This window comes from Ipomoea triloba, chromosome 8, assembly GCF_003576645.1.
Source record: "Ipomoea triloba cultivar NCNSP0323 chromosome 8, ASM357664v1".
In the NCBI taxonomy this organism is placed as follows: domain Eukaryota; kingdom Viridiplantae; phylum Streptophyta; class Magnoliopsida; order Solanales; family Convolvulaceae; genus Ipomoea; species Ipomoea triloba.
The window spans coordinates 1,169,424-1,184,411 of record NC_044923.1 but is presented as its reverse complement, the minus strand read 5'-3'; the positions used below and the strand labels follow the sequence as shown (position 1 = coordinate 1,184,411).

The following is a 14,988-nucleotide window of genomic DNA, read 5'->3' as shown; positions in this document are numbered from 1 at the left end:
GATTCCATTAAAAAAAATAGAGAGAGCAGTGAAATCTTCTTTGGATTAGGACGGGGAGTCAGGGACACATAAGAATGATAAGATGCACTTAATATGGCAAATAGTACAAAATATCACAGAGAGAGATGAATCGTCCAATAAGATATTCTTAACAGATAAAAGTCTATCATAGCACAATATTGTTTCCATTATTGAATATTCTTTGAACTACTTAGATAATTAAAATGTTTTCCAATTTCTTGGCATCAAACACGTGTGATCCTTTGACTGGCTGATAAAATTTGAATATTTTTTGCATATTGGGGAAGGGGAAAAATATGACTATTTCTAGTAGACAACCAGACATTGAAAAGGTAAGCTGACTGGTTTTGAACTTTTGCACTTTTATTTACGTCTAAACGAGAGCCCACCAACCTTGTCTCCTTCAAAGACCCAAAACCTGCAATTTCTTTATAAATACAAACATTTCCAAGCTTCATTAATTCCTACATCTTCTGAACAATAATGACTTTAACTCTTCGTTCTTCAACTTCTTTTATCAATCTAAAAGAAATCAAAGGGGTTAAAAATCCTGATGATTTCCCTACCACAGTTTGTTTTTCCCAGTTCAAGCGATCATGCCACCACGGCCTTCGAGCAAAATGTTCTATGCAAGAAGCTGCTCAACTTTCTCAGCCTCTAGAAGGCAGAGTGAATGAGAAAAGAGAGAGGCTTCATGGTCTAGCAGCAACCCAAAGCCACGGCAGCAGTTCAAGGGTGCCGGTTTTTATTATGCTGCCACTTGACACCATGACAATGGGAGGAAACCTGAACAAGCCACGCTCGATGAATGCAAGTCTGATGGCCCTAAGAAGTGCCGGAGTTGAAGGAGTCATGGTGGATGCTTGGTGGGGTTTAGTGGAAAAGGATGGACCGTTGAAGTACAATTGGGAAGGCTATGCTGCACTTGTGAAAATGGTTCAAGAGCACGGCCTGAAGCTTCAAGTTGTCATGTCTTTCCATCAATGTGGAGGAAACGTTGGTGACTCTTGCAGGTACTAATACAGTACTCATTTCCTTTAAGTTTGTGTTCAGATTTCCTTCTATTCAAACTTTTAATTCCTTATATATGTCTCCAATTCTAAAGCTCAAGTTGTCTAGTTCCTGTATATGCAAGTAATATTTTTGCAACAGTTTTCACTTCTTAGGGAATTTTTACTAAGATTCGTAGCGGAAAAGGGAGACCAGGAGGATAATGGAACTATATATATTTTTTAGGATTCTGTGGACTGGATTTATTATGCAATAGGATAAGAGAGTTACAGAGCTATACTCTTTTAGGATTTTGTCAGTTGGGGTTTATGATGTAACGGAACATTCAGATAGTTATTTCCTCCTGTGGGTTTCACTATTCGAATTTTCATTTGAACTCTACTGTGTTTTCACCATTTCCTATCCTTATTGCTTTCCAGTTTTAAAGCGGGTTTAATTTTGCAGCATTCCATTACCTCCATGGGTTCTTGAAGAAATCAGTAAGAATCCTGACCTTGTCTACACAGACAGATCAGGCCGGAGAAACCCAGAGTATATTTCCTTAGGCTGCGATCAATTACCAGTCCTCAGAGGTAGAACACCAGTTCAGGTCTACGCGGACTACATGAGAAGCTTCAGAGAGAGATTCAAGGAATATATGGGAAACATTATAGTGGTATATTTCCTCTTCTTATTTAAATTTAATAAATGACCAACAACTGATGTCATTATTTGAGAAACTCAAAGCCTGTATCCTAATATAGGAGGTTCAAGTGGGAATGGGACCTTGTGGAGAGCTCAGATATCCATCCTATCCAGAGAGCAACGGGACTTGGAGATTTCCCGGAATTGGAGAATTCCAGTGCTATGATAAGGTAAGCCTTATGTGGAGTAATACTTAAGAAATCCTCAAGCTTAGAGTGAATTCATGAACTATCTATGAAGTCTCTCCTAATTTCATTTCTTAAGGGGGTGAAATATTGATAACATTGAGGATAGATCTTTACAAACAGACAAAGATACTAAATTCATTCTGTTTTAAAACAGTATATGAGAGCTTCACTAGCAGCATCAGCAGAGGCACTTGGAAAGGGTGACTGGGGAAGAAGTGGGCCTCATGATGCTGGTCAGTACCATCAGTTCCCTGAGGACACAGGCTTTTTCCGAAGGGATGGGACATGGAAAACTGAATATGGACAGTTCTTCCTCGAATGGTATTCTGGAAAGCTATTGGAACATGGGGATAGAATCCTAACAGCAGCAGCAGGAGTATTTCAAGGAACTGGAGCTAAATTATCAGGAAAAATTGCCGGAATTCACTGGCATTACAATACAAGATCACATGCAGCAGAGTTGAATGCAGGATACTACAATACCAGAGAAAGAAATGGTTACTTGCCCATAGCACATATGTTAGCCAAACATGGTGTTGTATTCAACTTTACATGTATGGAGATGAAAGATGGCGAACAGCCTGGGAGTGCAAATTGCTCACCAGAAGGTTTAGTTAGGCAAGTAAAGGTAGCTACTAAAGCTGCCGGAGCAGAGCTTGCAGGAGAAAATGCACTGGAAAGGTATGACAGCAGAGCATATGAACAAGTTTTGGCAACAAGCAGGTCAGACTCTGGAAATGGATTAAGTGCATTTACATATCTAAGAATGAACAAGAATTTGTTTGAGCCAGAGAATTGGCGGAATTTAGTCGAATTTGTTAAAAGCATGTCAGAAGGAGGTCGTAGTACAAGGCTCCCAGAGTGTGACTCGAGCAGAACAGATCTTTATGTTGGACTCATTAAAAAGAGAAATGCCAAGAATGTTAACGAGGCTGTGCTTGTGTAAAGATGCAAATATATACTCATGTAAAGATACTCCACTTTAGACAACCAAGCTAAGGAGGAGGAACATGTCATAAGGTATAAATGAAATTTTTATAGGTCCATAAGCCCGTGAGAACCCAACAAGGATGAGTCTATTTCTGCAACAAAAGAAGGAAAGGTAGCAGCACTACAATGTCTAAACACCATGGTTAAGAGGCTTAAGTTCTTCCACTGCTTGGGGCCATCAGAAAGACGATAACTTTACTAATTCGTCTTCAGCTCTTCACTGCCACAAGGATAAAATGATATATTCTTTCCACTCTAGCACAATAAATTTGTGTCTTTGCAACTTTTATGAAATATAGAACCATTCTGATGTACCCACTACCCAGTGCATAGTTACATTCCAATCATATTTCTCTTGTATTTTTTTAATCATGATTTGTAATGACTTGATAAGTCTAAAAGAACATTAAAGTGTTGAAGAACTTCATTCAATTCTTCCTCAGTTCCTTGGGTGTAGAAAATGAAGACCAAAACAAGTCATTAAACTTTCAAACAATCAAACACAAATTCCCAAAGACGTATTCTTGCAAGAGCAATGAATTCTCAATATAGAATTGCAGGAATCACAAAGCAATCCCATAAATGCAAGGCAAACTCAAATTATGGTACTCCAAAACACTAAGGAAACCACCACTTGTAAGCAAAGGCTCTACTTTTCATCTACTCTAATCACCAATTACTACCAACAATTATGATTATTATTCAAATTGCACCTAATCAAACATGTTTCATCTTCAGCTCTACATAACTGTCTGAGTACAAAGCTATAAAGTGATCGCGTGATGCATATATATATAACATACGAGACAGTAGCGGGTTACCCGATTCAGGAATATGGAGGAGTTGAGCTCAAATCAGAGTTGTTACGGCGAAGACTATCAATCAAGCTTTCTAGCTCCTTGCGAGCAGACTCTCTGCCGAACATGAATCCATACCTGTAGATATGCACCACAAAAAAAATTAATTAATTAAAAAAAAAATTTACTTTTCAGTTTTCACGAAAAGAATTCACAGCTCAACATCGAGAATGATAAATGATAATTACCAGAAAGAAACTGCAGAGAAGACGCCTGCAGTGGCAACTGTTTGCAGTAGACTGAAGCTCTTCTGCATTTTCGTGGATTCAGATTTCAGAAAGAGATTTCTCAATTAGTTCTTCATTGACGAAGGAGAAGAAGAACATAGAAGAAAAAAAAAAAAAAAAAAAATTGGGCCGCCTATGCCCAACAAGAAGAATATTGGACATTGAATAGTTCTTTTTGGGTACCATCGTTTTTGGGCTTCAAAAGAAAAAGATCTCGGCCCAATTAAATTTGTTTAGAATGGATATTGAAGTCAGTAGTTACTATGACCCGGGTCCACATTGCAAAGTGGACCCATCACAATTTACATATTGAATGTTCATAATTTACATATTGAATGTTTAATATTTAAATTGTGAATATTCAGCATGTTAATTGTGTGTTTTAGACTCGGATTCACAGAATAATTTGTCCATTACAGTTGTTATACCATTAACCAAGGTTCACTTTGCAAGGTAGACCCTAGTCTTAAACGATATTGAATTGTGTATTTATAGTATTGTCGTATTGGAATTGTGAACTTTCATAATGTAAATTGTATTTCTAAGTCAAAACAGATAATAGTTGTACTAAATTTTAAAAAGATTAAATTTTGTATTATTAGTATTGAATTGGCTGCAGTATTTGAAAGAAACGTGTGAATACAAAACAAGGTAATCAATTACATATATGTTAACATTGTGTGTTTGTAATACACAACTTAAATTATGAATTTTTTTTTAAAAGATAAATTGTAAACATGTAATATGTAAATTATGTATAGGTCCACCTTGTGGGTCCACATAATAATTTGCCTAAATAGTATGTTTGATTTAGAGTATTCTTTTTATTAATAAAAACAAGCATATTTATCTGCTTATTAGCATACATGCACATTAAAGTATATGAAAAACGTTATTTTAGTCTCTTAATTATTGTGATTTTGTAAGTTGTCCCAATCTTTTTCTATGTTTTTAAATGTAGTTCACCAAATTGCCCAAAATTTTTAAAAACAGAAAAAGAAATTAGTCCATGGCATTAGGGTTTAGGTTAGCAACATTAGCGTTTAAGTTTTCATATGGACATTTGTGACATTTCACATTTCTTTCCATTTAACTTTGTAAAATTAGGCCAAAGGCCTTATGGTCAAGCGGCATGAAGTGATTCTCCCTAGTGGGAGGTCATGGGTTCGAGCCTCAGTGGGGGCAATGTTGACTTTGTTGGGCTTCAGTAGGTTTAAAATTACGAAGGGATCTGTCGACTGACTAGGTCCTTTCGTTTTATGGCCCGGGTACAACCCTTGTGGCCTAAGCTGAAGCAGACTAGGTGTGCCCCCGGAATTAGCATTTATGACAGATTCTTTCCAATTCCAGATTTTGGCAACTATTGTGGCGGTTTAGCAGCTTGTGTAACTTTCCTAAGGTTATGATAGGGAATTATCCTCGCGTATCTAGTTGGAATGTCGGCGTATTTCATCCGAGCTGGTTGAGTCGAGGGACCAGGCAGGCGACCGACCTAAGGGTCGCAGCTCGACGCACCGAGCGCTCACATGGCCGTTCACGACCTTCTGACCTACCGGATGTGATTCCTGACTGATGGACGGGCGTCCCATCAGAGTCACCATGTGTTAGCTTTCATTTCATCCCGGAGTCAAGCCTTTGCGTGACATCCACGTGCTCTCTATGCCGGAGGGGTAGAGCTTGGCTTTTTCCTCTCCTATAAATACAGCATTTATGAGGAGAGAGAGAGGGACTTTTGGACTGTTGCTGAGTTAATAGTCTTTGAGCTCGAAAGCTTGTGAGGCCCACTACCGATCGCCCGAGCTCTACCGATTCATTTGTTACATGTGTACCGGTTTCGAATCCTATTAAATAAAATAAATCGTATTTCCCATCTTGCTCCGTATTTATCGTTATCAGGCTATATTTGTTAAGATTATTTCCTATTTCAATTCCTTACTTGCGCTCTCATCATTTTTGTATAAATACAGACCTTTTGAAGGCATATTGTTGAGGGTTCCGATTTAATGCAAACGTAATTAAGTATTCTCCTCAATTATTCTCGTATTATTTCTCTTTATTTTTCCAAACTTTTACGATAGTGTTGACCAGTTGAACTGTTATAACGCGACCGTAAAACCAGCAGTGGTTGTTATAGTCTTCAGCATTAGGGTTTAGGTTAGCTTAACAATTGAAAGTTTAGATTTACAAATGATAATGTAAATGACTAAGTGGTCAAATATCTTCTTCAATATATATCTTAGCTTGTAAATGGCTAAGTGAGGTGTTTGGGAACTATGCGTGTAATTATTGGATCTTTCCGAGTTCTTCCACCCCACCCCTACCCCCCTCTCATAGCGTAACGGGGTTTATAGAGATTAATGGGATGCATGCAGGTATTCTGGCATAGCTTACACATGGAAAGATAATGACAAGATTTACAATTAGGTTAGTTAAGGTCACTACGAGCTGAGTTGGTTTAGACCCTAGCTTGATGATCAATATTCCCATATATCAACAAAAATGGAAAGATAATGACAAGATTTACAATTAGGTCAACAATCAACATACTAGATTCACAACAATTTAAAAATATGGACTATATTTGTAACTCAAGAACAATGGAATGATCAAATGTTTGATCAATAACTCATAATTCAAGATTTTAGGGTTAGGATTAAAAAAACTATTAGCCTTATTAAAGATCAATCAATTAGGCCAAAACCAATAAGCCAAATAAGGTTGGCTAAATTGAAATCCCTAGTTTTTGCATCATCCAAATAGCCTCCATCTCGACACGAACTCTATAGAAGTTGCATGGTCACACTTTTTTTTTTAGTCTTTGAGTGTTTTATTTTCAATGTATCAAAAAAAGGTTTGCAACAATCAAAATAATAATATGATAATAAGTAAATAACATTTATATTATCCTAAATCAAGAAAAACTAATAGCAAACTTACATAGTTTTATAGAACGATAAGAATAATATCAAACGAACCCTTGAAATAGAAGGAAAACATACATTACTTGATTCATACGCGAGAAAATTCTTGACTATATATCAAGTCAAGTACAGTTATATCGATCCGTTATAATTCAAGCAATCCGATTTATTGTACTATATAATAAAACTCGAAATAAAATTGAAATGCATAGATATATAAAATATCAATATGTAATAAATAATAATCCCTCATTGCCATGCATGAAGAAATGAACTTAAACCCTTAACCTCATCAACCCTACTTTTAGAACATCCTTTGATCCATCAAACTGCAATCTAACCATGGAAGATCAGATCAGACATTTCCTGCGTTTGAAGGAAGCAAGGGATATGGGGAGAACACTGCAGCATTTTGTGGTTGAGAGGCTATGGAGATTGAAGATCCACCGCCGCCATTATTAAGTGCATCAAAGCAGATACTCGCCTTAGTCTGTAGCTCTTCCAGGAAAGCTTGGCACCTCTCAACGTCTTCCAAGGAGAAGTCGGAGACAGGAGTCTCCCACCAGGTGTTCGACGAAATGCTCTGATCCAGCGCCTTCGATTTCTGATTCAAAACCTCCCTCCGAGCCTCCACGCCGTCGATCATCTCGTAGAGCTCGTTGACTCGTCGCCGAGAGTGCTCGTCGACGGCCTGAGAGAGTTCGCCGCCGTCAAGGTTTATCCCCCGGCCGAACACTCGCCGGATGATCGACTCCGGCGACGGATTGAAGAACGAGAACATCTTCCCCGTCGGAGACGTCAGAACTATCCCGATATCGCAACCGGACAGCCAGCAAAGCTCAGTCGCTTTCTTGTAGAAACCTTTGCGCCGCTTCGAGAACGTCGCGAATCGATCGCCGTCTTTCTCGATCCGGCGCATCGGAATTTTCTGTCGGCCCCTGGTTTTCTTGCCGGCCTCCATAGCTCTCGATCTCTCAAGCTCTCTTTCCATATCGCAAATGATATTTGAAACTTTATGATAAATATTCTTACAATAACAACACTATTTATAGGTGTTAAAATGGCTACCAATATGTGTATTTCGTACACAAAATAACGCGTCACGAGTGTGGTAGGTGTGAATGTGTGATCTGGTAACAATATAATAGCGTTGTAATATTTCTTATTTAAGGATAAGTTTTTTTACGATAATAAGAATATATGAATTCAATCTATATTCATTTATAATATACAAAGTAATGTGTCACACGTGATGTATACGTATAACTCTAATTACAATATAATCTGGTTGTAATAGTTTATTAATTAATTAAGTATAAATTTTTTACGATAATAAGAATATATGTATTATGTATTTGTGTATATATACAGAGTAATGTGTCACAACTCACTCACAACTGGCATATGGATAAGTTCAATTACAATAGGTTACAAAATTACTTAATTGAGTATGATTTTTACAATAATAAGAGGGGAAAACAACACTTATAGTATGATTTTTACAATAATAAGAGGGGAAAACAACACTTATGGCTCACGTGTATTTGGTTTCTAATAAGAGCATCTTCAATAGATAAATTTTTAAGTGCCAATTAGGTGGGAAGCAAAAAAGTCAAAAAAAATTCAAAAAAAAAATAAAAAGTTCTTCTAAACGCGTCCAACGGGCGCGTGTAGTGTACACACCCGATTGGGCGCAACTGTGCACACCACGCGAAAGTTTGTGCGCTTATTTTTTTTAGGGGCCCACTCAATGAGACAAAAAACTTCATCTTCATGCAAGAATCTCATTTTCTCTTTGACTTCCACATCAACCATTTTGTCTCAAAAACCTCACCAAAAACTACTAATATGAACGCTTTAATTGCTTTAAATAAATTTAATATCTTAATTGTCTATTATGCTGCGTTTTTAGTCCATTGTGCATGTTATATAGTATTTATAGAACTCCAATCTATTAGCAAAGTCTTTCTTATGAGGTTATTTTTGCCACTTAAACTATAACAACACTATTTATAGGCGTTAAAATGGCTACCAATATGTGTATTTCGTACACAAAATAACGCGTCACGAGTGTGGTAGGTGTGAATGTGTATGTGATCCAATCTAGTAATAATATAATCGCGTTGTAATATTTCTTATTGAAGGATATGACAAGTTTTTTTACAATAATAAGAATATATGAATCCTATATTCGCTTATATATACAAAGTAAAATGAGGTCACGTATAACCCTAGTTGCAATATAATTTGGTTGTAATATTTTTTTAATTAATTAAGTATAAATTTTTTACGATAATAAGAACATATGTATTATGTATTTGTGTATATATACAGAGTAATGTGTCACAACTCACTCACAACTGGCATATGGATAAGTTCAATTACAATGGGGTTACAAAATTACTTAATTGAGTATGATTTTTACAATAATAAGAAGAGAAAACAACACTTATGGCTCACGTGTATTTGGTTTCTACTAAGAGCATCTCCAATAGATAAATTTTTAAGTGCATATTAGGTGGGAGACAAAAAAAAAAGGGCAGAAAAACAAAAAAGAAAAAAATAATAAATTGTGTGTTTTGGACTTGGGTTCACAGAATAATTTGTCCATTGTAGTTGTGTTACAATGGACCAAGGTCCACTTTGCAAGGTAGACTCTAGTCTTAAACGATATTGAATTGTACATTTATAGTATTGTCATATTGGAATTGTGAATTTTTATAATGTAAATTGTATTTCTAAGTCAAAACACATAATAGTTGTACTAAATTTTAAAAAGATTAAATTTTGTATTATTAGTATTGAAATTGACTGCAGTATTTGAAAGAACTTGTGAATACAAAACAAGGTAATCGATTACATATATGTTAATATTGTGTGTTCGTAATACACAATTTAAATTATGATTTTTTTTAAAAGATAAATTGTAAACATGTAATATGTAATATGTAAATGATGTATAGGTCCACCTTGTGGGTCCACATAATAATTTGCCTAAATAGTATGTTTGATATAGAGTATTCTTTTTATTAATAAAAATAAGCATATTTATCTGCTTATTAGCATACATGCACATTAAATTATATGAAAAACGTTATTTTAGTCTCTTAATTATTGTGATTTTGTAAGTTGTCCCTATCTTTTTCTATGTTTTTAAATGTATGTAGTCCACCAAATTGCCCAAAATTTTTAAAAACAGAAAAAGAAATTAGTCCATGGCATTAGGGTTTAGGTTAGCAACATTAGCGTTTAAGTTTTCCTATGGACATTTATGATATTTCACATTTCTTTCCATTTAACTTTGTAAAATTAGTAACTAGAAAGATGGTTGATGGATATCCCGACTGCGTTACCCGACACGAAGGGATCCGGTATCTGAAGCCTGCCGACTGACCAGGTCCTTTCGTTTTATGGCCCGGATACAACCCGTGTGGCCTAAGCTGAAGCAGGCAGTTGGGAAGCGACGCTCGACTAGGTGTGCCCTAAAAGGCGGTGATTGTTCAGGAATTAGCAGACAGATTCTTGAGGATTCTTTCTTATTCCAGATTTTGGCAACTATTGTGGCGATTTAGCAGATTGTGTAACTTTCCTAAGGTTATGATAGGGAATTATCCTCGCGTATCTGGTTGGAAGGTCGGCGTATTTCACCCGAGCTGGTTGAGTCGGGAGACCAGGCAGGCGACCGACCTAAGGGTCGCAGCTCGACACACCGAGCGTTCACATGGCCGTTCACGACCTTCCGACCTACCGAATGTGATTTCTGACTGATGGACGGGCGTCCCATCAGAGTCACCACGTGTTAGCTTTCATTTCAGCCCGGAGTCAAGCCTTTACGTGACAGCCACGTGCTCTCTATGCCGGAGGGGTAGAGCTTGGCTTTTTCTTCTCCTATAAATACAACATTTATGAGGAGAGAGAGAGAGGGACTTTTGGATCGTTGCTGAGTTAATAGTCTTTGAGCTCGAAAGCTTGTGAGGCCCACTACCGATCGCCCGAGCTCTGCCGATTCATTTGTTACATGTGTACCGGTTTCGAATCCTATTAAATAAAATAAATCGTATTTCCCATCTTGCTCCGTATTTATCGTTATCAGGCTATATTTGTTAAGATTATTTCCTATTTCAATTCCTTACTTACGCTCTCATCATTTTTGTATAAATACAGACCTTCTGAAGTCACATTGTTGAGGGTTCCGATTTTAACGCAAACATAATTAAGTATTCTCCTCAATTATTGTCGTATTATTTCTCTCTATTTTTCCAAACTTAATTTTACGATAGTGTTGACCAGTTGAACGGTTATAGCGCGACCGTAAAACCAGCAGTGGTTGTTATAGTCTTCAGCATTAGGGTTTAGGTTAGCTTAACAATTGAAAGTTTAGATTTACAAATGATAATGTAAATGACTAAGTGGTCAAATATCTTCTTCAATATATATCCTAGCTTGTAAATGGCTAAGTGAGGTGTTTGGGAACTATGCGTGTAATTATTGGATCTTTCCGAGTTCTTCCATCCCACCCCTACCCCCCTCTCATAGCGTAATGGGGGTTTATAGAGATTAATGGGATGCATGCCGGTATTCCGGAATAGCTTACACATAGAAAGATAATGACAAGATTTACAATTAGGTCAGTTAAGGTCACTACGAGCTGAGTTGGTTTAGACCCTAGCTTGATGATCAATATTCCCATATATCAACAAAAATGGAAAGGTAATGACAAGATTTACAATTAGGTCAACAATCAACATACTAGATTTACAACAATTTAAAAATATGGACTATATTTGTAACTCAAGAACAATGGAATGTTCAAATGTTTGATCAATAAGTCTGATAATTCAAGATTTTAGGGTTAGGATTAAAAAAACTATTAGCCTTATTAAAGATCAATCAATTAGGCCAAAACCAATAAGCCAAATAAGGTTGGCTAAATTGAAATCCCTAGTTTTTGCATCATCCAAATAGCCTCCATCTCGACACCACTCTATAGAAGTTGCATGGTCACACTTTTTTTTTAGTCCTTGAGTGTTTTATTATAATTTTCAATGTATTAAAAAAAGGTTTGTAACAATCAAAATAATTATATGAAAATAAGTAAATAACGTTTATATTATCCTAAATCAAGAAAAGGGAAAAGCAAACTTACATAGTTTTATAGAACGATAAGAATAATATCAAACGAACCCTTGAAATAGAAGGAAAACATTACTTGATTCATATGCGAGAAAATTCTTGACTATATATCAAGTCAAGTACAATTGTTACGATCCGTTATAATTAAAGCAATCCGATTTATTGTACTATATAATAAAACTCGAAATAAAACTCAAATGCATAGATATATAAATATGTAATAAATAATAATAATGCCTCCTTGCCATGCGCCCATGCATGAAGAAATGAACTTAAACCCTTAACCTCATCAGCCCCAATTTCAGAACATCCTTTGATCCATCAAACTGCAATCTAACCATGGAAGATCAGATCAGACGACATTTCCTGCGTTTGAAGGAAGCAAGGGATATGGAGAGAGCAATGCAGCATTTTGTGGTTGAGAGGCTATGGAGATTGAAGATCCACCGCCGCCATTATTAAGTGCATCAAAGCAGATACTCGCCTTAGTCTGCAGCTCTTCCAGGAAAGCTTGGCACCTCTCAACGTCTTCCAAGGAGAAGTCAGCGACAGGAGTCTCCCACCAGGTGTTCGACGAAATGCTCTGATCCAGCGCCTTCGATTTCTGATTCAAAACCTCCCTCCGAGCCTCCACGCCGTCGATCATCTCGTAGAGCTCGTTGACTCGTCGCCGAGAGTGCTCGTCGACGGCCTGAGAGAGTTCGCCGCCGTCAAGGTTTATCCCCCGGCCGAACACTCGCCGGATGATCGACTCCGGCGACGGATTGAAGAACGAGAACATCTTCCCCGTCGGAGAAGTCAGAACTATCCCGATGTCGCAACCGGACAGCCAGCAAAGCTCAGTCGCTTTCTTGTAGAAACCTTTGCGCCGCTTCGAGAACGTCGCGAATCGATCGCCGTCTTTCTCGATCCGGCGCATCGGAATTTTCTGTCGGCCCCTGGTTTTCTTGCCGGCCTCCATAGCTCTCGATCTCTCAAGCTCTCTTTCCATATCGCAAATGATATTTGAAACTTATGATAAATATTCTTACAATAACAACACTATTTATAGGAGGTTAAAATGGCTACCAATATGTGTATTTCGTATACAAAATAACGCGTCACGAGTGTGGTAGGTGTGATCCAGTCCGGTAACAATATAATCGCGTTGTAATATTTCTTATTTAAGGATAAGTTCTTTTATGATAATAAGAATATATGAATTCGATCTATATTCATTTATAATATACAAAGTAATGTGTCACACGTGATGTATACGTGTAACTCTAATTACAATATAATCTGGTTGTAATATTTTTTTAATTAATTAAGTATAAATTTTTTACGATAATAAGAATATATGTATTATGTATTTGTGTATATATACAGAGTAATGTGTCACAACTCACACACAACTGGCATATGGATAAGTTCAATTACAATAGGTTACAAAATTACTTAATTGAGTATGATTTTTACAATAATAAGAGGGGAAAACAACACTTATGGCTTAGGTGTATTTGGTTTCCACTAAGAGGATCTTCAATAGATCAATTTTTAAGTGCCAATTAGGTGGGAGACCAAAAAAAAAAAAAAAAAGGTCTTTTAAACGCGCTCAACGGGTGCGTATAGTGTACGCGCCCGATTAGGCGCAGCTGTGCACACCATGTGAAAGTTGGTGTGTCGTTTGTCTTTTTTTTTTTTTTTTCTTTTAAGGACCCACTCAAGGAGACAAAAAACTTCATTTTCGTGCAAGAACCTCATTTTCTCTCTCACTTTCACATCAACCAATTTTGTCTCAAAAACCTCACCAAAAACTACTAATGTGAATGCCCTAATTGATTGAAATAAATTTAATATCTTAATTGTCTATTATGCTGTGTTTTCAGTCCATTGTGCATGTTATATAGTACTTATAAAACTCCAATCTGTTAGCAAACTCTTTCTTATGAGGTTATTTTTGTCACTTAAACTATAACAACACTATTTATAGGCGTTAAAATTGCTACCAATATGTGTATTTCGTACACAAAATAACGCGTCACAAGTGTGGTAGGTGTGAATGTGTGATCCAGTCTAATAATAATATAATCACATTGTAATATTTCTTATTTAAGGATAAGTTTTTTTTTTTACAATAATAAGAATATATGAATCCTATATTCGCTTATATATACAAAGTAAAATGAGGTCACGTGTAACCCTAGTTACAATATAATTTGGTTGTAATATTTTTTTAATTAATTAAGTATAAATTTTTTACGATAATAAGAATATATGTATTATGTATTTGTGTATATATACAGAGTAATGTGTCATATGTATTATGTATTTGTGTATATATACAGAGTAATGTGTCACAACTCACACACAACTGGCATATGGATAAGTTCAATTACAATAGGTTACAAAATTACTTAATTGAGTATGATTTTTACAATAATAAGAGGGGAAAACAATTTGGTTTCTACTAAGAGCATCTTCAATAGATAAATTTTTAAGTGTCAATTAGGTGCGAGAACAAAAAAAAAAAGTCTTCTAAATGCGCTCAACGGGCGCGTATAGTGTACGCGCCCGATTGGGCGCAGCTGTGCACACCATGTGAAAGTTGGTGTGTCGTTTGTCTTTTTTTTTTTTTTTAAGGACCCACTCAAGGAGACAAAAAACTTCATTTTCGTGCAAGAACCTCATTTTCTCTCTCACTTTCACATCAACCAATTTTGTCTCAAAAACCTCACCAAAAACTACTAATGAGAATGCCCTAATTGATTTAAATAAATTTAATATCTTAATTATATTGTCTATTATGGTGCGTTTTCAGTCCATTGTGCATGTTATATAGTACTTATAAAACTCCAATCTGTTAGCAAACTCTTTCTTATGAGGTTATTTTTGTCACTTAAACTATAACAACACTATTTATAGGCGTTAAAATTGCTACCAATATGTGTATTTCGTACACAAAATAACGCGTCAC

General features: G+C 36.3%; 3 protein-coding genes across 3 annotated transcripts; 1 reads left to right on the top strand and 2 right to left on the bottom strand.

Annotated features, from left to right (window-relative positions):
• The first annotated feature begins 413 nt into the window (after positions 1-413).
• Positions 414-3,333, top strand: LOC116027206 (beta-amylase 3, chloroplastic). The gene is made up of 4 exons (XM_031268688.1): positions 414-1,034; positions 1,477-1,687; positions 1,776-1,886; positions 2,059-3,333. Exons 1-4 carry the CDS (start codon positions 505-507, stop codon positions 2,848-2,850), a joined length of 1,644 nt encoding a protein of 547 aa, XP_031124548.1. The 5' UTR covers positions 414-504; the 3' UTR covers positions 2,851-3,333.
• A 3,670-nt stretch (positions 3,334-7,003) lies between these two features.
• On the bottom strand, positions 7,004-7,889 carry LOC116026545 (agamous-like MADS-box protein AGL61). Its single transcript, XM_031267863.1, has one exon. It carries the CDS (start codon positions 7,858-7,860, stop codon positions 7,255-7,257), a length of 606 nt encoding a protein of 201 aa, XP_031123723.1. The 5' UTR covers positions 7,861-7,889; the 3' UTR covers positions 7,004-7,254.
• A 4,495-nt stretch (positions 7,890-12,384) lies between these two features.
• On the bottom strand, positions 12,385-13,022 carry LOC116027547 (agamous-like MADS-box protein AGL61). The gene has a single exon (XM_031269249.1). The coding sequence runs from the start codon at positions 12,991-12,993 to the stop codon at positions 12,385-12,387; it is 609 nt and encodes a 202-aa protein (XP_031125109.1). The 5' UTR covers positions 12,994-13,022.
• Positions 13,023-14,988: the final 1,966 nt, after the last annotated feature.